The sequence below is a fragment of the Lissotriton helveticus genome, chromosome 2_1 (assembly GCF_964261635.1).
Source record: "Lissotriton helveticus chromosome 2_1, aLisHel1.1, whole genome shotgun sequence".
In the NCBI taxonomy this organism is placed as follows: domain Eukaryota; kingdom Metazoa; phylum Chordata; class Amphibia; order Caudata; family Salamandridae; genus Lissotriton; species Lissotriton helveticus.
In genome coordinates, this window is record NC_136059.1 from 773,332,457 (window position 1) to 773,356,051 (window position 23,595).

The 23,595-nt window shown below is 49.3% G+C and overlaps 1 protein-coding gene across 1 annotated transcript in view; it reads left to right on the plus strand.

Moving 5' to 3' along the window:
* The window catches only part of MAN2A1 (mannosidase alpha class 2A member 1), a 1,212,885-nt gene that overhangs the window by 583,084 nt on the left and 606,206 nt on the right, over positions 1-23,595 (plus strand). Inside the window, exon 10 of the mRNA XM_078675492.1 lies at positions 5,590-5,775. Coding sequence (XP_078531618.1) covers positions 5,590-5,775 — 186 coding nt within the window. The remainder of the gene's footprint in view (positions 1-5,589; positions 5,776-23,595) is intronic.

The following is a 23,595-nucleotide window of genomic DNA, read 5'->3' on the forward strand; positions in this document are numbered from 1 at the left end:
TGGTGCGGCTCACAGCCCATCTGAGCTTCATGTAAAGTGTCTGGATGATGAGGATGAGGACTGCCATGACGAGTTGTAGTTCTACCAACAGGGTATATGGCTCTGCGTCATCATTCATATGGTTTTCAGCCAGATCCGCGGATCAGGGACATGGCCCATCTGCTACCATCACTGATACACGATCTACAGGCTATGTTAGCGGATTACCGGCAGAGGTTCCTGCCGCAACAGGATCAGCCAGACAGGCCGGTACCTCAAACAGATCCTCCAGGTGCGCCAGCCGCTTAACCGCCAAGCACACCTGTGAGTGTTCCTGACCCCGGACCAACCGACCCTGGAGCACCGGATGCCTCCTCTTCGGATGAGGATAGAGATGTTGAGCTGCCGGATCCAATCTCTGCTCCTGATCCTTGGGCTGATTGTTATTCCACCTCCCTCTCCACCTCTGCATTTCCCATCAGATTCTCCTCCAGAGAATATTGGAGGGTTTCATAATCTAATGCAGAGGGCAGCTAACAGGTTTCATCTGCCTATTACGGTCAAACAGACCGAATGCTTTATATATGACTTCGAAGAAGACTCGAGGAAATTAGTACGCTCCATACCACTTATAGATTACATTTGGGTGGAAGGCATCATGATAATGAAGACAATAGCATCCATACCACCAGTGCTACCCCGTATTGAGAAGAAGTATAGGGCGCCCGAAGATCCTCCATCTTGCTTCATTGGACACCCCAAGCCAGACGTTCCAAAAACCCTGTTACCCGATTACCACTCCTCCTGATAAAGAAGGGCGTAGGATGGACATTTTAGGGAAGCGTTTCTCTTCTATGGCAGCAGTTACAATTAGGGCAGCAAATGTATTAGTCATTATCGTCCCCTATGACCACCAAATGTGGTCAGACATAGCAGGTTTAATAGACCTTATACCTGAAAACAAGAGACAAGAGGCATAATAGATGCTAGTAGAAGTGGAGCATGCAGCTTCGGAAACCATTGACTGTGCCCTTGATGTGGCCAATACTGGCTTTAGACAACTGGCAGGAGCTGCTGTGCTCAGACGGCAGGGATGGCAGAAAGCAACCACCTTTAGGCCTGAGGTGCAAACAAATGTTTTGGATATGGCTTTTGACGGAGAGTCCCTGTTTGGAAAGCACTTTGATGAGGCACTGCTGGCGATTAAGAATGACATGGACTCCGCAAAGCCTTTGGACACATTGCAAAATAGAAAGGTTCCCTTCAGATGTGCTAGGGGAGGTTACCAGAGGTCACAACAGTATCCGCCATATCAGTCACAATACCATCAACCCTACAATTCTCCATCTTACAGCCAGTCATCTACAGCTGGTTTCTCTCGCCAGGGAGGCCGCAAACGAATGCCTCAACAAGGTCGTCACTCAAGCAGGCACCAGCTTCCCTCCCCTCCCAATCTGTGGGTGCTAAAATTTCCAGCTATGTCCTCCAGTGGCGCAAAATAACAATGGATCTCTGGGTGCTGGACCTTGTCACCAACGGTCACACTCTGGAATTCATTCAGCACCTGCCAACTACTGCACCCAAGGGTGCCCGCCCCCATCCCCCCCGTCTTCACTTATTATGCAAAGAGGCTTTGGTCATGCTCGCCAAAGGAGCGATAGAGGAAGCCCTGATGTTGCATAGGGGAAAAGGTTTTTATTCTCATTTTTTTCTAATAAAAAAGAAATCAGGAGAGTGGAGACTGCTCCTGGACATGAGGGATCTCAACAAGTTTCTCAAAAAGCAGACGTTCAGAAAGGGAACAGTTTCCGAAATCCTTGGCCGCTAAAACGAAGGAAACTTCATGATCTCGCTTGACATGGAAAAAGCATATTCTCATATCCCAATCCATCTGAAACATCGGAAATTCTTAAGATTCATGGTGGCTGGTACCTACTACCAATACAAAGTATTTCAGTTTGGTCTCAAATTGGCACCAACGATCTTCACCAAGTGCCTGACGCCCATATTAGCAGCTCTGAGATCTCAAGGGCTCCAAGTATTCCCATATCTCGACAACTGGCTGCTTATAGCACCAACAGCACAGAAGGCCAGTCAAGCTACAGGCATCTGCCTACACTTGTTCAAGACTTTTGACTCGTAAACAAAGAGAAATCTTTGTTCCATCCAAATCAAGTCATATCCTTCCTGGGAGCGTCCATAGATTACATTCAATGAAAAGCCTTCCTATCTCACGAAAGACAAATACGTTTGCAAAGACTTGCAAAGGGCATATCAAGAAAAAGGTCCGTTTCTGTGCGAATGTACAAGTCGCTCCTGGGGATGTGTTCTTCAGCAATAGATCTGGTGCCACTAGCCAGACTGAGAATGCAGCCTCTTAAAGAGGAGCTACAAAAACAATGGCAACATGCATCAGGATCCTTCGAGGAGGTAATACAGATCTCAGCACGAATGGTAAAGGCACTGAAATGGTGGTTACATGCACCGAATCTTGTAAAAGGCCTTACTTTCCTCCAGACTATCCCAGACTCTATACTGACAACTGACGCCTCCGTGGACAGCTGGGGAGGTCACCGGCAAGAGTTACAGATTCAGGGCAAATGGTCCTTTGCGCGGAAACATCAGCACATCAACCGGCTAGAGCTCAAAGCCATCTTCCTACCTCTTCAGGCTTTCTTACTTAGGATAGCTGGCTTCTCCATGCTGGTTAGTGCGAACAATACAACCAGCATGTATTTCATCCAACAAACAAAGAGGAACCAAATCCATTACGCAATCTCAGGAAGTTCAGGAGTTAAGGGATTATACTACGCAACAAGGGGATCTCGCTAAAGGCCGAGCATGTCAGAGGTCTGCACAATACTTTGGCAGACACGTTAAGAACGACACAGACCGGCTGTCACAAGTGGGAGCTGGAGCAGTCCCAACTCGACAAGGTGTTTCAAAGGTGGGGAAAACCAGCGTTAGACCTCTTCGCAATGATGGATAACACCAAATGCCAGTATTACGCCATCAAATACCCTCTACCAGGGTCGAGGGGGAATGCCCTTTTAATGCGATGGTCCAGAATATATGCATATGCTTTCCCCCCATCCCGTTAATTCCCAGGGCATTGTCCAAGATGAAGACGGAAGGCTCTCGTCTGATCCTGATAGCTCCACGATGGCCCAGGCAGGATTGGTTCCCATAGCTACTCTTGCTGTCAGAGTCGAAGCCCATATGCATGCAGCCATCTCCATCTCTGCTGACGAGAGAGAAGGGCCAAGTGAATCATCCAGACCCGTAATCTCTTAATTTGCGCACATGGTTACTGAGTTCCTAGAATTCAGGGACTTGGATATCTCGCAGGAGTGCAGGGAAGTTATTGCCAAATCCTGAGCGGAGAGCACTAACGCGACATGACGGCTAAATAGAAACTATTCTGTTTCTGGTGCCAACTAAACAACCTTCACCTGATTGGAGCTCCTCCTGAGCAGATTTTGCCATATCTCCTCTCTTTGGCGAAGTCAGGACTCACTTTATCTTCAGTGAAGGTTCACCTGGCTGCGATTTCCCGTTACGGGAAGTCTACTCAAGTTCCTTCTCTCTGCCTCTAGTCTTATAAAACAATTCATGAGGGGCCTCACCCGGGCATTTCCCCCAGTGCGTGCACCTCCTCCTGAATGGAAGCTTAACTTAGTCCTTGCGCAGTTAATGAGGCAGCTGTTTGGACCAATTCACAAAGCAGAGCGCAAGTTTCTCACCTGGAAGGTGGCCCTCCTACTGGCTCTCACTTCTGCAAGGATGGTTAGCGAGATAAAAGCTTTTATAATCAAGGAACCTTTTATGCGTTTTACTGAGAACTATGTAGCTCTGCAGACCAACCCGACAAAAGACATAAGAAAGACAGATCAGCTGCTGGTGTCCTATAGACAAGGCAGAGAAGCAACAGCAGTAACTCAGGCCAAGGCTGCCAGGTGGGTCTCTTCTGCGATGCATTTCTGCCATGATAAGGCTAACAAGTCTTTAAGAACAAGAACTAAAGCATACTCCACCAGGGCAGTTCCTACATCAGCCGCTCTGTTCGCTGGAGTAACATTGGAAAAAAATTGTAGTGCTGTGACATGGACAAGTGACCACACTTTTATGTAACATTATTGTCTCCAATCTAGGCAACGTGAGGATGCAGCTGTGGGCCAAGCAGTACTGCGTCCTCTCTTCAATTTCAGCCTCTTTGTCTGATAAAAGAGGAATTCTATATCTTAGTTAAAATATATAACTTTACTTTCTTTCTGTTGCCTATGTAGATTGTTTGTATGACTCTGGAAGTTTAACAGTGTCTTAATTGTTCTATTATTTTATTCTACGAAACACTTCATTGGATACATCTTAAATATTGTAGTAGATTAAGGATGCCTTCTTCGTTTCTAGGAATTTTATTTTTGACAGCTGTCCAGAGCGTGAAATAGTGTATACATGGTTACAAATGTCACTGTTATATTTCAGTATCTTGGGGGGTTATGATTTACATGCCTCCCTCCTTCCCCTAATGACAGTACAGATTTGGGTACTGCTTGCTGTTCGGTTTCAGGCAAGTGAATCTATGAAAGATACCCCAATACTGGTTAAGAAAATAAGTTACTTACCTGTAACTGCAGTTATCCAGTATTGATATCTTTTATAGATTCACATGCAACCCACCCTCCACCCCGTAGAGGTAATTCTCTTTAAGCTTTGGAATTCTTACCACTTGTGCTTAGAAAATCTGAAGAGACCTGCCTCTTCTGAGAGTGTGTTAGAGGGTGCAGGCAGCTGATTGGCTGGGTTCAAATAGTCGGTCTTTTTTTTAAAAAGGACATAGACAGGACTCTATTTACATGGCTTTAGGCCATTATAGTGTATGAAGCTTTTAAAGCACTGCTTGAATATTTTACAGTGGGACTCCCATCTCGGCGACTGGGAATGATTCATGCATGTGAGTCTATGAATGATACCAATTCTGGATAACCACAGTTATAGGTAAGTAACTTTTTTTCTTCTTCTTCACTGCCGAAAATCGTTTGCTGTCTTGGGGCATTGAGTACCATTACTTCCTTGGACTGCTGTGGCTTATTACTAAATGGGCCTCATGTTTGTGTACAAGTTTAGCTGCTGGTTTTGTGTGGTTGTTTTCAGGTATGTGACCTGTGTTTCTAGATTGCAGTCTGCCTATATGTGTGAATTTATGATCTATGTCATCATGTGTTTAGATATTGTGGTGGTGTCCATGCACTATACTAAAGTCAAACCCGTTGGCTTTGTCAGACCTTGTTTTATGAGTAGTTGTATTTTTTCCCCTCCGTAAGTATGACTTAACTCCTGAATTTCGAGGATTAGGGCATACTTAACCGAAAATGGTCTTATAAATTGGGCCCATAAAGCACTGACTTTACTACAGAGTTGAATAGGTTATAGAAACATGTAAAAACCAATGTGGGATTAAATGTTCCTTATTTCTAGTAACTACATTTTGTGGTTTGCATTTTTTCATTTAGTCATGTTAGTGTGCCTTCAAGAATCTGCTGTAATTCAGACTTTGCATGAACTTGTTTGTAAAAATGTAAGTGGTTATGTTTTGTCCATTTTCTGTAGGGCTGCTGAAATCCTGTATTCTTTGGCAATAGCAGAGTGCAAAAAAGCTAACAAGATGAAGATATTCCCTTTAGCTGAACATTTTAACTTACTGACGGAGGCTCGTAGGAACCTGGGACTTTTTCAGCATCATGATGCCATCACTGGAACAGCTAAGGACTGGGTGGTTGTCGATTATGGCACCAGGTAAATTTAACTAGCTCATTTTCACTTTGTATAATGTACACCAGATTGGAGCACGTAGTAATGGCACCCTTTATCTAACAATAAACAGCTCAGTTAGAGCATTGTCTGGTTTTATCAAGTGAAGTCATTTACCACTCCCTGCTTATACCTGGCAGTTTACTTCTCAATTCTATTGGCAACGATTGCTGAGGACTGTGGGACCATCACCAACTCTAATGGGTTCCATTACCCTATAGGTAGCCTTATGCTGCACGTCCTTCAGTGTATCATTAGTCTCGCAGTGTATCATATAGAGCCTTACCATGCCCATGTTAAATGTTGAATACACTTCAGTAGCGCACAGATCAAGCATCGCCAATAAGTTTTACTTTTAAGTAGCACATGCACTAAAATGCACTGATATTACATTCATGCATGCACATCTATAGTTACAGTGACCAGCACAGCTTAAGACACTATATAACACACACCAACAGACATATCTGATAGAGACTAGTAGCGGCAGATTTCTTCACGTAGAATTATCCCTAGGCGTGAGACTGGATCCAGAAAAATCTTTGCCCAACATGCCTGCACGCCGGGGGGACGGCATCACGCGACTCCTCCCAGGCGTTGTCTGTGTACGAGACATCAGCGAGGTCACATAAGTCCCACCCCGGGGCGCCTACATCAGTTTTTTCCTTTTCCGCGAGCAAAGCAGATCCGGATCGTGCTCTGGGCCTATTTAGGCCTTTCCCTTTCGCTATTGCGTGTGTGTGGGAACAGTGTGCGAATGCCTTCGGGCTTTAAGATGCACTCGTCTTGTGGATGCCTGATGTCGGCGACGGATCCTCACCCCATCTGCATGAGGTGTTTGGGGGAACACGATGACTCCACTGATTGTGAGGCGTGCCAGCAGATTAAACCGAAGTCCCGGCGGGAGCGCCGGATGAAACTTCTCTCAGCCCACATGTTCAGGTTGGCATTGTCATCTCGCCCGATCCCTGCGGAGGGTTCCCGAAACCGCTGCCTCCCTCGTCGACCTCTTCCTTCTCCCAGGTCGTAAGAGCCTCGCTCGCCTGTCGGTAAGTGTCGCAGGTTATCCCAGAAGGTCGGTTCCTGGCCTGTTCTGGGCGTGGGCTATCTGATCCGCGGATTGTGCGGCCCCATGTGTCGTCCCCTTATCCGCCGTTTCCCGGTGCGGGGGCGACTAGAAACCAGATAGAGACATATACGGTGGCTTTGCAGGCCTCGCTGGCTTCTCCTCCTCCTCCTTCCCCTTCTGGGACGTCAGCGGATCACTTGCAGTGTGCGGGGCCCTCCCTGGCGTCGCCGGCCCCGGCGCCCACTGGCTCGGATCCTGGTTCGGAGGATGTGGTGCCATTGGGGTGCGGCCCTTCGGGGGTCCCTCCTTCAGACCACGGCACCTCTGCTTCGCCGCAAACTCCCGCAGGAGTCCCTGTGGTGTCACGGAAGGTTGCCAGGGCTCCCCTCTCGGTCCTCTGGACAGGCGGCGGTCTTGTCCGAGGCCGAGGTGACGCTGCTTCGGCACTGGCGGTCCCACAGGGATCGGTAAAGGGCCCCGTTCGTCCCGACACGGGTCGAGGCTGGTGGGGGTCTCCTCGTCCCTCCCTGGGTCCCTCTCTTCCCTCCACGCAGGCGGTTGCCTCATCGAAGGTCAGGTCGGCACCTTTCCGGCGCCGCTCCTTCGCTGCCCCGGCTCCGGCCTAGCCCCGGTTTCCTGCGCCATGCGCCATAACGGTGGTCGTCCCAGCGTCTCCCCAGGCGCCGGACAACGACGATGTCCTGCCTCAAATTGCAGACGCTACGGCGCCAGGCCGACGTCGAGTCGTTGACTTGTCTTCAGATGCCTCCTCTTCTCCAGAGGTTCGGCGCTTCCTGGTTTCATCATCACCGGAGAAGGGCCGCTGCATCGTGGCTTTTTCACCGATGTCATCTAAGGGCGGCTCCTCGCTGTCTCCGCGGCCGCGGTCTTCGCCAGAGGAGTTGCAGGTCCCCCACTCCTCGGTCCCTCTTCCTTCTTTCTGGACCTGGCCCTTCCTTCCTCCGGTCAGCTTGGGGAATGGCCGCCTTAGCTTGCAGCCGTCACCTACCGAGGAGCTGCTTTCTCCTCCGCGGGGCCCTACGGAGGCGGGGGCAGCCTTCGCTCGCGCTGTTTCCATGGCTGTGGGAATTTTGCGCATGGGTGATCCAGCTACCCATTTCCCCGTGGATCATCTTCCGGAGGTTCTCCATCAGGGCTCTGGTGATAGGGAGCTGTTGCTTCCCTTTGAGGGTTCACTCCATTCTTCTGTCTTGTGGACTTGGGGCCGACCTGCCACGGGGGACCCTGTGCCCCACCACCTTTTACACCGCCACCATCCGGCGCCGTGTGATCCAGTGTGTCTTTCCCTCCACCCCTCTACCAGAGGCCCCCTTTTGCAGAATGCCTTTCCTTCTCTGTCGACGCTGTTGCTCACCCTGTCATGGGAGGCCCACTGGCTTTACTCCTGGGGGCGCAATATGTTCGTCTCAACCAGTGCTGCTCTGCTGGCCCTTAATACACTGTTGATTGTGGGACTCAGCGGAGTCCCTTATCTCTACAGCTTCTCAGGAGGGTGTGTTGATTTGAGGCACCATGTGTTGGATGGCTGGGAGTTAGCGGCGTTTATTCTTCGATCCGCTCTGGACATCTAGGAGGTGCTGGGTCATGCCATGGCTTCTTCGGTTACCCTTCGTCGCCATGCCTGGCTTAGGGACAGTGTGTTCTTGGAGAACGTTCAAGAACGGCTGGTGGACCTTTCTTTCTATGGTGCTCTTTTATTCCACACCCCTGCGGACTCGGCCACCGAGAGGTTCTTGGCGGTGCTTTGTCCTCCTCCTCCTCCGCCTCCCCCTTCTTCTCCCCCTTAGTGACATGTGAGTTGATCTGGTTCTTGGAGGTGTTCTTCCGTTGGGGCGGGTCGCCCCAGTTGTCTGTTCTGGGTGCTTTGTGGCCACTCGAGTCCTCCTTGTTGGGACTGTGGTTCTGTTGGCTGCTGGCCGGCCCTTCTTGACTGTGTGTTTTTGCTTTGGGTTTTCTACACCATGCTCGCCCTGAAACTGGGCCTTCTGTGTTTTTCCTCTTTGGCTGCTTGATAAGCCTTCTGCGGGGTTTTGCCACTTGTCTTTTTTGTTGTCCTGCTGACATTTTTTCCTAAGAGGTTCCCATGTCTTGGGATGTGACATGCCCTATGTGGGGTAGTGGTGGCTGTTATACAGCCCTGTCATGTGCTGGGGCGCTGTGGTCACCTGTGGGCTTCTGCTGTCTGTGGCGTTACGGTATGTTGCAGATGCAGTCTTCTTGCTGATGGCTTGGACTATCTTGAGTTGCGCCCCAGGGTGTTCTTCTCTGGGTTCTCTGAGCTGTTTGCCTGGTCTGGCCTGCTGTCCGTGTCCTGGCATTATGGTTCTGTCCGGTTCCACTTCCTTTTGGGCTGTGGGTGCGGTCTCCTCCCTGGGGCGTGTCCAGACTCTTCTTCTCCTTCCTGCTCTCTGCCTTCGGTTGGGGTCTGGCTTGCTCTAAGTACTTCGTCTGTGGGGTCCTCTGCGTCTGGCTGAGCTTGCCGGTGCTGACCTGTTGTTTTTCTGCACCATTGTGCCTTCTTGGGGCTTGTCCGTTTCTTCCAGTGGGCCTTGCACTCGGTTCTGCCTCTTCTACCTGTGGGAGGAGATGGTCCCTGACTTCTTGTCACTCTTACGAGCAGAGTCTGTCCCTGCGGGGCATTGGACGGTTCTTCCTGGGTGACCTTGAGCTGCCCTTTTGGCTTCCGCCTGCTTATTGCGGACGGCGGCGTTCTGTCTGGGCTTGCCTTTGCTCTGCCTCTTCTCCTTGGAGTCTCTAGGTTGCTCTTCTCCTTCGGTGCTCCTCTTTCTTGCCTTGGCCTTGGGTGGAGGTTTTGTTGCCTTGTATGGACGTGGGGTGCTTGGCCTCTTGTTTCCTCTGCTGAGTGAGGACAGGCTACCTCTTCTCTTCTTTTTTCCGCATCCCCTTGGGGGTTGATGGTCTTCTGCTGGCGGGGCTTTCCCTTTCCTGAGGGATGGGGCTCCTCGTCCTGTCTTGGGACTCGGCCCCAGGGGACACTCTGTTATGGCTAGGCGGGTGGGGTCCTCTTGCAGACCCTCCTTCCCCTTGGGTATGGCTAGGGTATCTATTCTACATGAAGGAATCTGCGGCTAGTAGTCTCTATCAGATGTACGAGTTACTTACCTTCTGTAACGATGTATTTGGTAGAGACGATTCTAGCCGCCGATTCCTTCACGGCCCGCCCTTCCTCCCCGTTCTGCGAGGACTTTTGGCTTGGTCTTTTGCACTCGCCTCCCTGTGTGTGGCTGTGTCTTCTATGAGTACATTCTTTCCCTCTTTCTGACAGGATGTTCGACCTGTTTAATTGTTCCTTTTCCTCCCCTTTTGGCACATTGGAGATCGGAAAGAAACAGGTTAGTGTTAGATTCCTTACCTTAGAATACCCCCAGGCGTCAAACTGGATCCGGAAAGTACCCCTACGCGTCGGTAGGCATCGTCTGCGGCTCCGCGTCTGTCGCTGGGATGACGTCGGAGTACTTAGACTCCGCCCTCGCACGCTGACGTCAGTTCTTCTTTTTTCCGCGCCAGCAAGCGCAGCTCCGGGAAGAGCAGTACTCCTAGTCACTTTTTGACTAACTTTTTCGATCTGTTTTGGATCCTCTCGAGTCGATTCTCGACTCTGGTGCTGATAGGGATGCCCGGGTTCAAACCCTGCGACGACTGTAACCGACTTACCCACTCCACTGTCGGTGCCTTTATTGCCTCGGGGCCGACCACGATGACAAGTCATGCCCCGACTGCCGGGCCTTGACGTCGAAGGCTAGGTAGGAGCGGTCCTGTAAGCGCCTCGAGATCTGGCAGTCGGCCGCGCCGCTCGAGGTCTCGGTCCAGGAGGAGGTTGAGGGACCGGTCGCGGGGCGACAGTCATCACAGCTCGGCGAGTCGACACCACTCGTCGGGCTCCAAGTCCTCAGGTAAGTCGAGGCACAAGAAGTCGAAGAAGCGACATCGCTCTTCTGACTCCCCCCGACGCTCGCGCGTCGCGGCCGCGGGTTCAGGCGACACCGCCCACGCGGCTCCGCCGGAGCCGCAAGCGCCGTGTCCATCTCCATACCCTCCGGTCCCTGAGCTGAACGCGACGCCGGAGGAGATCAGGACCTTCCACATGGCCATGAGGTCGCGGCGTCGGACCGGCACCACCCGGTGCCGTTTTCGACGCCGATCGGTGAGCCCTTCACCGACGACCCGGCTCCATAATTTCTTCCTGACCTTCAGGAGATGGATGACGAGGGGGATTGGGAGGGGTCTGAGGACCCTCTGGCACTCCAGTGCCTGTTGAGCCAGGACTGGGCAGACGAGCTGGGGGAGGCCAGTGGTCTGGACACTTCGCCCGACACTGGCTTTGTCTCCCCTCCTACCGTGGCTACGGAGGAGGGGGCTGCTTACAGCGTGGTGTTGACTAGGGCAGCCAAGGCCTTGGCTCTTGAGCTCCCAGTCGCGGCCGTGTGACTAACCTCCTCACTGAGGTGCTCAAACCGCAGGTAAGCTCCTTGGAGCCTCTCCTGCCGTTCAACTTAGCCCACACTGACGTTCTGTTGGGCACCTGGTCCAAGCCCTCTACAGGCCTCCCTGTAGATCGGAACATGGCCCGACGCCACCGCCCGGCTCCGGGCGACGCCAGTTTCCTGTCTGTTCACCCCACCCCTGAGAGCCTGGTGATCCAGGCCTCAACTTCCCAGACCGCGTTCCCGACCGCCCCTCTGGATCGGGAATCCAAAAGGTACGACCAGTTTGGTAAGAAGCTGTTGTCCTCACTGAGTTTGGGGTTGCGGTCTGTCAACACCGCCTGCCTTTTGGGCCGTTACTCCCACTCTTTGTGGGATACGGTTGCGGAAGTGCTGCCGGTCCAGGCAAAGCGGAGGGAAGGGATGCAGCACGATATTCTATTCGGTGTGGACTGGATATCATGGACTCGCTAGGCAGGGTGATTGCAACGACAGTGGTGGTTCGCCGCCACGCCTGACTGAGGTCCGCCAACTTTTCGGGCCATGTCCAAACCTCTCTTAGGGACATGCCCTTTGATGGCCGTTTCCTCTTTGGCGACAAGGCGGACTGTGCGCTGGAGCGCTTCAAGGACTCCAGGGCTACGGCCAAGTCCTTGGGCCTCGGCCAACGCCAGCAGACTTCCGCCTTTCGTAACTTTTGTGGCCAAGGAAGGGGCGCCCCCACACGTCCAGCTAGCCACAGGCCGCAGAACCAACTTCAATGCGGTCGCGGAAGTGTTAACTGCCGTCGCGGTGCCGGGGGACATGAGCAAGGTCAGTCCACACCCGCCCCCGCATCATCTGCCTCAAAATCTTCTGAGTTTTGAGGCCCATTCGGCGCCAATGGGGGGGAGGGTTCGCCATCACCTCCTCCACTGGCGCTCCATCACATCGGACAGGTGGGTGCTGCAAATCGTCCGAAGGGGTTACTCCCTCCCCTTCGAGGCGGCCCCTCCAGCCTTGCCACCGCAGTACCACCGCATGTCGGGGGATCACTTGCTACTTCTGCAGGAGGAAGTTACGGCCCTCTTGGCCAAGGGCGCCGTCGAGCGCGTTCCTGGGCCAGGAGTAGGATGTGGTTGCTATTCCCACTACTTTCTGGTACCCAAGAAGGGCAGCAGGCGGCATCAGAGGCCGGCCTAAAGGTGGGCCCAGCACCGGCAGCAACTCCGGCAGCAGACGGCATCAGAGGCGGGCGAAAGGCGGGCACGACCGCTTCAGCATCGAAGGCGAGAGGGAGGCGGGGTCCCCCCCAGCCCCGTTCTCGGCGAAAGGGCCAGGAAGCACCTAGAGTCGTGGACTGAGCCGCAGTCAGCACAAGCACAGCTGAGAACGTAACAGGATGCAATGCCAGCTCCTCACCGGGGCACCACGAGTCCGACTGAAGTCTCGCTGGAGGATCCCCCAGCCAAATCCAATCGAGGACCCGCTTCACTTCAAGGCACCGCGGTGTCTCCAGGGAAAGCGATCAGGACGGTCGGCGTAGGGTCGAGTGCGGAAACCCTCACACAGAGACCTTTTGTTCAGGTAAGCCAAAGGCTCGATGTAGTTGATCTGGAGTCGCAGCATACATCCATGACTGGTATAATGCCATTAGAGAAAATAAGGTTGAGGATATGGCCCGCATGATGCTTAGGGTAGGTGACAATTTGGACCAGATTAAATGAGGCCAGCTTCTCCACTAGAGCCGATGCCTACAGATCAAATTTATTATCAATATGCAGAATAAAACCTTCTAAAAGAGTAAAGTTAGAAAATTGAAGAATATACTACTGTGCTATGGCCTCCTCTATGTAAGTGAGAAAATCACCTACATAGCCAGAAGCCCTATAAAAACAGAACCACTGCCACTAATAGCTGTTTGGAAATCATATAACAGAACTTTTAGGACCGTTAAAAAACCAATACAAGCACTTCAAACTATTTTCAAAAACAGTGGTCACTCCCCTACCTCTACAACCAAATCTGTAGGTATGCACACAGGAATAACCCTCACGTAGAGCAATTGCAATATCTGTGGCAGACAACTCATTCATCCATGCTTCTGTTAAAAATAAGATGTCAACCTATTCCTCACTAAGGAAATCATATATATGTGGTGCATTCTTGTTCAGTAACCATACATTAATAAGTGTAGGTCGTGTCTTGGGATACCCCACAGCTGTCTTAATCTGATGCCCTAACATACTCTTACTCCCTTCCACCTTTTCCTCGATAGGGAAAGAAACAGCACACTCATTGCACAATTGGGCCGTAGGGTAGCAATCTGGCACCAACTTGTACCTACAGATTGTCATGGGCCTTAGGTTATAGAGCTCCTGAGAAGAGTATCTTATCCTGGAGTCAGGAGTTGTATGCAAAAGGCCATCATGGGTGGCGCTGGTCATGGAACGGAGATGGGAGGCGCAGATGGGCTTGCCTTTGGCATGCCTTCGTTACGCGCATCTGTGGTTTTGGTTATAAGGGGAGTATTCATGTTATGTTATGTTATGTTATGTTATGTTAATAACCATTTGTAGAGCGCACGTACACCCGTAGGTTTCATGGCGCTGTTGCAGAGAGACGTAACCAAATTCCTAGGTGTATGCTTGCTAGAATAGCCACGTCTTTAGGGACTTCCTGAAGACCAAAAGATTGTCACAGTTCCTAAGTGACAAGGGGAGGGATTTCCAGAAAGTGGCGGCTAGGTAGGAGAAACAACTTCCTCCTTGCTTTTTTCGTTTGAACGATGGGATGGTTACCAAGTGGAGATGGGCAGCGCGTAAGTTACGCTGGGGTTGGTATCAGTTAATCATGTTTCTTACAAATAAGGAACTGTTGCCATGCAATGCATTGAAAGCTATGCAACCTGTCTTAAAGGCAACCCTTTGGGCCATCGGTAGCCAGTGTAGTTTTGACATACCCGGTCTAGCTGACTGCCATTTGGGTTGTTTCCAAATGAGTCTTGCCGCCTGATTTTGAACCATCTGGAGTCGTTTTAGCAAGGCCAGTGGCAGGCCAAGATATAGGGCGTTCGAAAAATCCAGGCGTGAGAGTACCAGGGCTATGTGGAGAAGTGTGGCTCAGGGGTTAGAGGCAGCAGACCCGGAAGCTGAGATCGGTCCTGGACCAGGGTTCAATTCCCCGCCTCGGCGGGTCTTGGGCTAAAAAAATTCCACAGACTCGATAATTCTCGCCCCGGTGCCTCCTCGACTCACGGGTTCACACTCTGCGACTCTGGGCATTAGCTTGCTTAATCTCCACAACGGCCCCTCGCGGCGGGATGCCTGACTTTCACCTTGTGGATACCCTGCTATCTCACAGGGGAATACCAGGAAGGGTTCCCTAAGCAAGCGCCGGGAAACCCACTGCGGGTAGCTGTGCGCTATATAAGCTCAACTACATTTACATTTACATCACGACCTGTATGAGTGCAGAGTGAGTCAGCAGGTGTGCAATTTTCCTAATTTTCCGAAGTTGGAAAAAGCTAGAGGAGACGACAGCTCCCACCTGTCCTTTAAGCGACAGGTCGGCATTGAGGATGACCCCTAAGCTTTTTACCGAAGGGGAAGCAATGAAAGAAGAGCCCATATCGGACGGCCAGAAATGCGGGCCCCAACTGAGCTCACTCTTCCCAGGAAGTACTAGTTTCGTCTTGCCTGGATTGAGTTTTAGATGTTCAGGTCCATCCAACTCCGTATGTGGGACATGGTTGCCCGGAACTGTGCCGCTGAGTCTGGGGAATTCAGAGGTATTATCAGCTGCAGGTCATCAGCGTAATTGAAAATGGTAATCTTGCTGTTTTTTAGGGAGTGTATCAGGGGTCTGAGGTATAAATTAAACAGTAGTGGCGACATTGATGATCCCTGAGGGACCTCACAGAGGGAAGAGAGTCTCGGGGCGGTTAAGGTTCCAAGTCTTACTGGTTGCGTCCGCTCGGTAATGAAGGAATCAATCCATCTGAGAGCGGATCCCCTGAGGCCAGCCTGTTTGACACGGTTCAACAGTATTTTATGGTTGACCGTGTCGAACGCGGCCGACAGATCCAGGAGCACCAGGGCCTGGTGGTTGCCCTTGTCCGCATTGACTCTAAGAGTATCCTGAACTGCGGGGATCACCACTTCCGTTGAGTGTGACGGGCGGAAGCCAGCTCGGTTAGGTTCTAGATAGTCAGAGTGTTCGATTACATTCGAAAGACATCTAGACACGTGGGCCTCTAGTATTTTGCCCATGAAGGGGAGAAGGGGATGGGCCGATAATTGGACGGGTCCATGGGGTCTGCCCCAGGTTTTATTATGAGTTAGACGACCGTTGCATTTTTAAAGGTGCAAGGAACTTTTTCCCTGTGCGAGAGATTCATTGAGGAAGGGGAGAATGCTCTGGGGTAGGGCCGAGAAGACCTCTTTCATAATATGTGGTGGGCAGCTGTCGTTAGGCGACCCGGAATTGATCCGAGACAGAAGCTCTGATAATGTTTTCGGGTCAATAGGAGGGAGGGCATCAAGAGTAAGATGATTATTTCAGATGTCATCCAATGGTTCCTGACTGAGGGGATTAGGGATGCTGTTTTTAATGGCAGAGATTATGTCTATAAAGAACTTATTCAACGAGTTACAGAGTTCCTGGGTGGGGGTCTGAGTGGGTGCAGTTCTCTCGCTGTTACATAGGTCATTCACTATTTTAAAAATAACTTTTGATTTGTTTTGAGAGTTTAGTATTTTCGTAGAGAATTAAGCCGCTTTGCTATTTAGGATAGTTTTCTTATATTCCACTACAGGCAGAATTCCTCTTTATCTTGCATGGTGTATTTTGCTCTCCATTTCCTTTCTTTCTGGTGTAATTCAAGTTTTAATTTTTTTAGGTGAGAAGTGAACCATTTGTGGGCATCCATACAATGTATGCGGGAAAATTTAACAGGGGGGGCATGAGTGTCGCTAGCCGCTGATAACCACTCCGCGATTTTTCCTTCCATAATGTCGGCATCCGAACAGAAAGTGGGTAAGGTGGTTTTCAGAGTGTCGACAAAGGCCGGTGTGTTTAAGGTCTTCCATTTCCTAGTTATCCCTCCCGCCCGGGGCAGGGACTTAGTGTAGCTATTGATGGTGGTTGTGAACTAGATTAAGTGGTCGTCAGACCATATGCAAGGCGTGATTCATGTCCATCCTCTGAACAACTAGAACGCTTCTGTAAAAATATTCACCTTTCTTTGTCACTATAAGAATAGAAATGACTGCCTAGATCAAAGTCACACTACCCCCTACCCTAGATGAGCCGAATTGGCAAAAATAAAAAGCCAAGCCAACGTCCCAGCCCAGCCAGCACTGTTACAACCCAGCTAAAAACACGGTTCATTTAACATCAATCTCCGAAAATTCATTAAATACTCATTTCATAAAATTAATTTCCTTCCCATATCATATACATTTTTAAATGTTTTTATTTTATTGGCAGTACAAAAAGCACATCTTTAAACATACAAAACAGTCATGGGCATCAAGTATACAAGTGATAACCTCTTGTGTGGCACAGTCATCGCATCAATGGTACATTTGTCTCATTACACCTTACATATACATAGAGCTGAATTTCAATGTTCGTAGGGCAACTATTAACATTATAATTAGTACAACATTAATCATATGAAATTACAGGGCAGATAGATTATGATCCACTTCCCCCTCAAGGTCCCGATCATCAGTATTCTTTGATTGCAACCAGTTCCCAATGTGCCCCCAGATATCCTTCCACCTAGAGGCAAGTGGCATTATCTCCCAGAAGGCAGTAAGCCGCTCCTGGCAGAATGTTACATCTGCCACCCAATCCTTTAGCAGGGGAGGACGCGATCTACCCCAGGTCATGGCAATTATACGTTTTAACATAGCAAGCAATCTGCGCACCCCCACAGGAGCCTCCTTTACATACCCCAACAGCCCAAGCAATGGAGCGGGCAGCGCGGGTGTTAGAAGAATGTCACTAACAGTTTGGAATATATGTGGCCGATAGTTACTACCATATATATTTAATTGAGCGCCAATGTCAAGAAAAAAAAATAGTATGTCAAAATAAGCAGTAAAAGCAAGTGCCATCTCTCCATAACATTATTACATATTCGGGAACATTAATACATTTAATGTTACATCCTAAAGCTTTCCTATGAAACAGCCAGCCTTGCTACAGTGAAATAGCTTTTAGTGATTTTTCACTGCAAGAACATGTTTAACATTAAAGTTTACAAGTCTTACTTTTAAATACCATGCATTCTGCCTTATGGGCAGTAAAGACTACTTAGGGATGCCTTAATATCAAAAAGGAAGATTTTGGCCTGTCAAAAGGGTTTATTTTGACAGGGCGAATTTATAGTTTAAACTGCACAGCCAGCCTACAAATAGGAAACCTGCACTCATGTTAATACTGTCACTGTAGTGAGTTGGTCAGTGGGTGCTATCCACTTTTGACATTTAACTTAGAGGCCATATGGTGTGCTATTTTTACCATCTACAAGGAACATACAGGTATGTTGAACAGGCAAACCAGCACTATGCCAGTTTGATCTTGTTGAAAGGAGCAACACAGGCACATTACCATTGGTTAGTAGGGGCAAAAGGCACAAAGTTCTACAGCCAGCAAAAACTGTCAAGGCAAAAATCTGGGTGTACACCATGCAAAAGATGGTAATTTTCAACAACATATTACATTAAACCAAGCCTGTTCCTGTGTTTTTTGTAATTACTGGGAACTCTATGAAATCTATTCTGGCCTGTGTTAGAGATCTCAGGCTGCTTCAAACCTTAAAAATTAAAATAAAATCCCTTCATTAAAGTCATCTTCGTATGCTTTGTATGCTGCATGTGTATTCCCAACTCTGGTTTCCTTTGTATTATAGAATTGATGCGGATTAAGTGAGGAATAGTTAGTTTACTACTACTACACCCCAGAGGCTTGTGGGAGAATGAAGAAATATATAGTCATTATTTTAAGCTAGATGTTCAGACACATTTGTCTTAGTGTTTGTGTATACATAGACTTTGAATGATTTGCTATCTTGGTGCTCTTGGAATGCTGCACGTTGTCAGGACTATTTATTGCTTACTGCTTCAGTGAAGAGTCCCATTATACTAAAATGTCCTTCAATCTTCCCAGCTTTAAAGTGAATTCTCCCAGATTCTCGCTATGTTTTAGCTTTTGCATCAACAGTTTGCTGCCATTTAATTTGCAGGCCCTGGGTAAATGTAGTACCACTTTACTAGGGACATACAAGTAATTTTAAATGTGCCGTCTTTACCCTTCCTTTCTACACTGAGCGAAAGGCGCTCCATGGCTACGAGTTGCCAAAGACGGGTTATCCAGTCAATCGGCTCGGGCAATGATGGCGATCCCCATTTCGGTAGAATAACCTGTTGCGCCGCCAGCAGTGACATTGCGATCTGTCTACCTCTCAATGATTTAGTGGGAACGATTTAGGATGGGAGAGTCCCAACAGCGTGTATTCTGGGGCGCGCAGCAATGTAATCTGAAATGCAGCATTGATATCATGAATAACCACAGTCCAGTAACACACCAATTTCTGGCAATGCCAGAAATAATAAGTTAACGTACCCGTTGAGTCACACCCCCACCAGCAGAGGTCTGTCTTGGTTATATCCCAGCAATCCACGCGAGCTGGTGTGTAATACCAGTATGTAACCACTTTATAAGAGGATTCTGCCCGCGCTGTGTTGTGTGCAGTGTGGTGTGTGGTCCTATCCCAGCAATGCACGCGAGCTGGTGTGTAATACCAGTATATAACCACTTCATAAGAGGATTCTGCCTGTGCTGTGTTGTGTGCAGTGTGGTGTGTTATATATAGTATATGTTCCCACTCCTTGGGCGATAGGGTCTACCCAGTTCAGTCTCCCACCGCACCTGAGCCTTTGTACGGTGACCAACAGGGCATGCCATAATCATAGCATACAGTTCAGAGATGAGCCTACGATCATCCTTTATGCACACTAGCCATTTTTCAAACACTGTAAGAGGTCGGGACATTTGGGCAAAGTTAGCGGGCTGCGTAACCCAGTGAGTGATTTGTGTGTAGTGGAATGCATCAGAGGCTTGTAAGTCATAGTCCTTGCGTAATTGGGCAAAGGGGATCAATCCCTCCGTGTCAAAAAGGGAGCCAACCCTCTTGCATCCCTCCTCCCTGCAACAGTGAAACACCGGAGACTCTTGTCCCGGTGGGAAATCGGGATTGTCCACTGCAACATCTAGGAAATGTATAGGATGAGAGGTAGTATTGTCATTTTTACCGCGGCTATTCCCCCGTACCACGCCAGCTTGAGACGCGACCAGGCGTCTAGTGCCTTGGTCGTGTGATCTAGCAGTAACGTATAATTGAGGTAGGCCGTCCTGGCGATGGTCGGGGTCAAGCTAAGGCTGAGATAGGTAATGTCCGTAAGAGTCCAGTGGAATGCGAAGTCTTGCTGCAAATCCAACACCTCGTCCGTAGGAACCGAAATGTTGAGGATCTGCGACTTCGCGAAGTTAACTCTAAATCCGGAGACATTCCCACAGGCTGTGAGTTTGTTGATCAGAGACTGCAGAGTTAGCCAGGGTTGGGTAAGCGAGAGGATCACATCGTCGGTGTACATCCTAATTTTATGCACATCTGAACAAATTTAAGGCCTGCAACTTCAGGGTTTGATCGAATCCGTTGGGCAAACGGCTCCATATCCATATAGAGCGCAAATAAAAGAGGTGATAGTGGGCAGCCCTGGCGCATTCCCCGGCAGATCGGGAACGGGGTCGACCTGCATCCATTAACCCGCACAAAGGCCTTAGGGGCCGCATATAGGCACTGAATCCAGAGGATAAAGTTGTCTCCAAAGCCATAGGCACGCAGCACCGTGAACAAATAACCCCGATCAACGCGGTCGAAGGCCTTCTCCGCGTCTATGGAGAGCAGGAAGGTCTGCTTCCGCGAGCGGTGTACGAGATCGATGAGATGTAGCAGTTTGTTTGAATTGTCTCCCCCTGTCTTGTAGGAATGAAAACTGATTGGTCAGGGTCTACTATATCGGCCATGACTGGGTTTAGGTGTGAGGCCTAAATGCCCCTGAATAGTTTTGCATCAATGTTAAGAAGCGAGATGGGTCGGTAAGACCCACAGTCTCTGGAGTCCTTTCCCGGCTTCAAAATTACCGAAATCGATGCTTCCGACATCAAGGACGTTACTGCACCTATATCAAGAAAGGAATTAAACAATCGAGTTAAAAATTGAGCCAGCTCTACACAAAAAGTTTTGTAAAAAAGTGGCCGGGAAGCCATCTGGTCCCGGAGACTTAGCTATTTTCAACCTAGAAATGGCAGATATCACCTCTTCTATGCGAATTGCGGAGTCCGGGTTTTCGGCCGTATTTTTGGGATTAGGGGATATTTCACATGGACGCAGATACGCATTTGGGTCATGCGAGGGAGAATCGTGGTCTGCATTAAGAAGCTGATAAAAACTGCCGAAGGCCTCGACAATTTTATCATCTGCGGACTGTTCCTTCCCAAAGCGGTCCTACACTGAATGTATTATGGACATCTGGTCCTTGCCCGCAGCCTGTGTGCTAGCATTTTCCCACATTTATCGCTACTAAGTTAAAATTTGTGTCGCAGACGGAGAATGGCATGTTTCGCCCTGTCCAAATCTAAATGTTTCAGCATACGTTGTTGGTTTTCCAATTCTCGCGACACCCTCGGGGCACCAGTATGCTTGTGCACCGCTTCCAGTTCTCCGACCTCCCTTTCCAACTCCACGTGTTTCTCTTTGCGCAAGGCCGAATATGAAGCCGCGACCGCGATGAATTCTCCCCGCGTCACCAATTTCAGCGCCTCCCACACTGCCGCGAGTGGAGTAGACCCTGCATCATTGTCTAGGAAGTAGTGGACTATAGTATCTCGGATCCGCTTAACCACCTCTTCAGAGTTGAGGAGGCTTTCACGTAGCCGTCATCCCGGGGGGGGATATTCGCATGCGCTGCGCAGGCACAAGGACGGAGATGAGGGCATGATCAGAAAGAGAGCGGGGGTGATCTCCGAGGAATGTAAGCTAGTCATGAGGGAAGTAGAAGCTAAGAAGTGATCAAGACATGCATATGTTTTATGTGCTGCGGAGAAATAGGTATAGTCGCGCTTGTTTGGGTGTTGTGTTCGCCACACATCATGCAGCCCACAGTCTGCCAACCAAGCCCTCCCACCCAGTGAGAGTGTCCCAGCTTGGTGTAATCTCTGTTCTGACCTATCCAATTCCAGATCCATTACCAGATTTAAATCGCCCCCAACCAAGATCGCAGCATCAGCGGAGGCAAGCACCTCGGTTAGAGCAGAGCATAGAAAGGGTTCGTGTTTCTCGTTAGGTGCATACAAAGTACACAGTGTAAGGTGTGAGTCACCCCATTGCATCCTGAAGGCCAGCAAACAGCTGGCCATCAGAATGGGTGGTGCCCGCTTTACCTCTGCTACAGTTGAGACAACTTTACATTAGCAGCGCGCACTAAGCCGGACAGATACTTCATTCTTTTTGGCCGGCCCAGAGGACCAGAATTGCTGTGGGAATCGTTTATCACGTATGAGCTTGGTATCTTTAGCTAGCAGTTGTCTCTCTTGGAGTAAGCAGATATCACTATTAGTATTTTCCAGGAGGGAGAGCACTGGCAAGCATTTCACTGGATTGTTTAATACCCGAACATTCAAACTAATGACCTTTAAATCTCTACTCATTGGGCCGCGGAGAACGTGTGGAGCAGAGTACGAGCTGATGCCTGCGTAACAGCTGCGCCGTCAGGGATATCATGAAGAGGTGTGTCGCCTGCCAATCCCTCCTAAGAACTGATACAGAGACCCCAGAAAAAACCCAAACAAACCCCACCCCTAAATAATACCCAACAGCAGAATACTGTAAAGGAAAAGTCTGGTCTTGACAAGAGTTTGTTGCAGTGGTTAAAGTCTAGGGGGTTGTGGCAAGAAGATTGTCAAATCAAGGGGGAAGTCTCTCTTACCACTCCGGTGCCAAGGAAAAGGTAACCTCTCATCTCGTACGTTCCTCTCCGCCCCCCCGGCGCCCTCTACCAAACACATCTGGGTGCCGCTAGTTGGGAGCATCAAGGGGTGTCCGGGCGCTCAGTAACTTGTGTCAGCGATGAAAGGACCGCCTCTCTTTTGAGGTACTGGGTTTTTCAGAACCGGTACTTAATCGGTAACCCAGCGGTGTCAGGGAATACACACCCAAAGACCTCGAGTCCTTTTCCTGATTCAGATCACAGAAACTCAGAGTCTTCTAGGTGAAGTCAAAGATTAGTTTATTGGCTGCAACCAAGGTAACAAGTGTCCTAGAAGTACAACACGGGGAAGTATATTCTCAGGAGACTGCTCAAATTTACAAAGTCAGGCTTCTCTTCTTATACACAATTTTAAGCTTCAGGCAAAATATTCTTGGTTGTAAAGTACATCGTTAACATATTTCCAATACAAAGAAAAAGCAGAGTCATGATGACATGTCCATATTTCACTTCGTGCTGCTTACAACAAATCATCCGGCAAGGCCCAACATTTCATCAGATATCGGTGGACCCCCAATAAAAACGGGCACCTCCCCACCATAAAGTAAGTGAAGCAAAAGAGTAGAGACAGATGTGAGCAAGATATGGCAGGTGTGAGCGCTGAAATGGTTTTATGGCTTGTTGAGCCTTGATGCTATCTTGCTCGGCCACTGGGAGGGGAACTGACCTAACGAGTTCGGCCTGGGGCAATGGTTCCAACTTGCACAGGTCATGGAAAAGTCGATCAAGGTGTATGTGTCCTTCTGGGGTCGAATCCAGCTGGTTTATAATACTATGTAAAGGGCAACTCACAAAATGGCTGCCATACACAAAATGGAAGCCGAGGGTTCTGAACGAGAGTGACGATTTCAAAGTGGAATCGTCACTTGAATATGCTGAAAATATATGTACATGATGTACTCGTCATTCTCGGTCTTTTGATACTAATTCGTCAATTTACAATGAAGTTTTATTCTCGAGTGCAGACACATTACACGAGTCCAGAATTTTCAGTACTACAATCCCTCCTTTTGCCCTTACATAGGCAATTAATCTATCCTCATGTTAGTCTGAGTCCAGATCTATATCCCTAAAGTCATTGAGATGTTGCTGTAACATCATTCTAGTACTTAGTTCATCTCTTGACACAGGTTTCCTTACACATGATGTAACACAGAGGCCACATATTGCA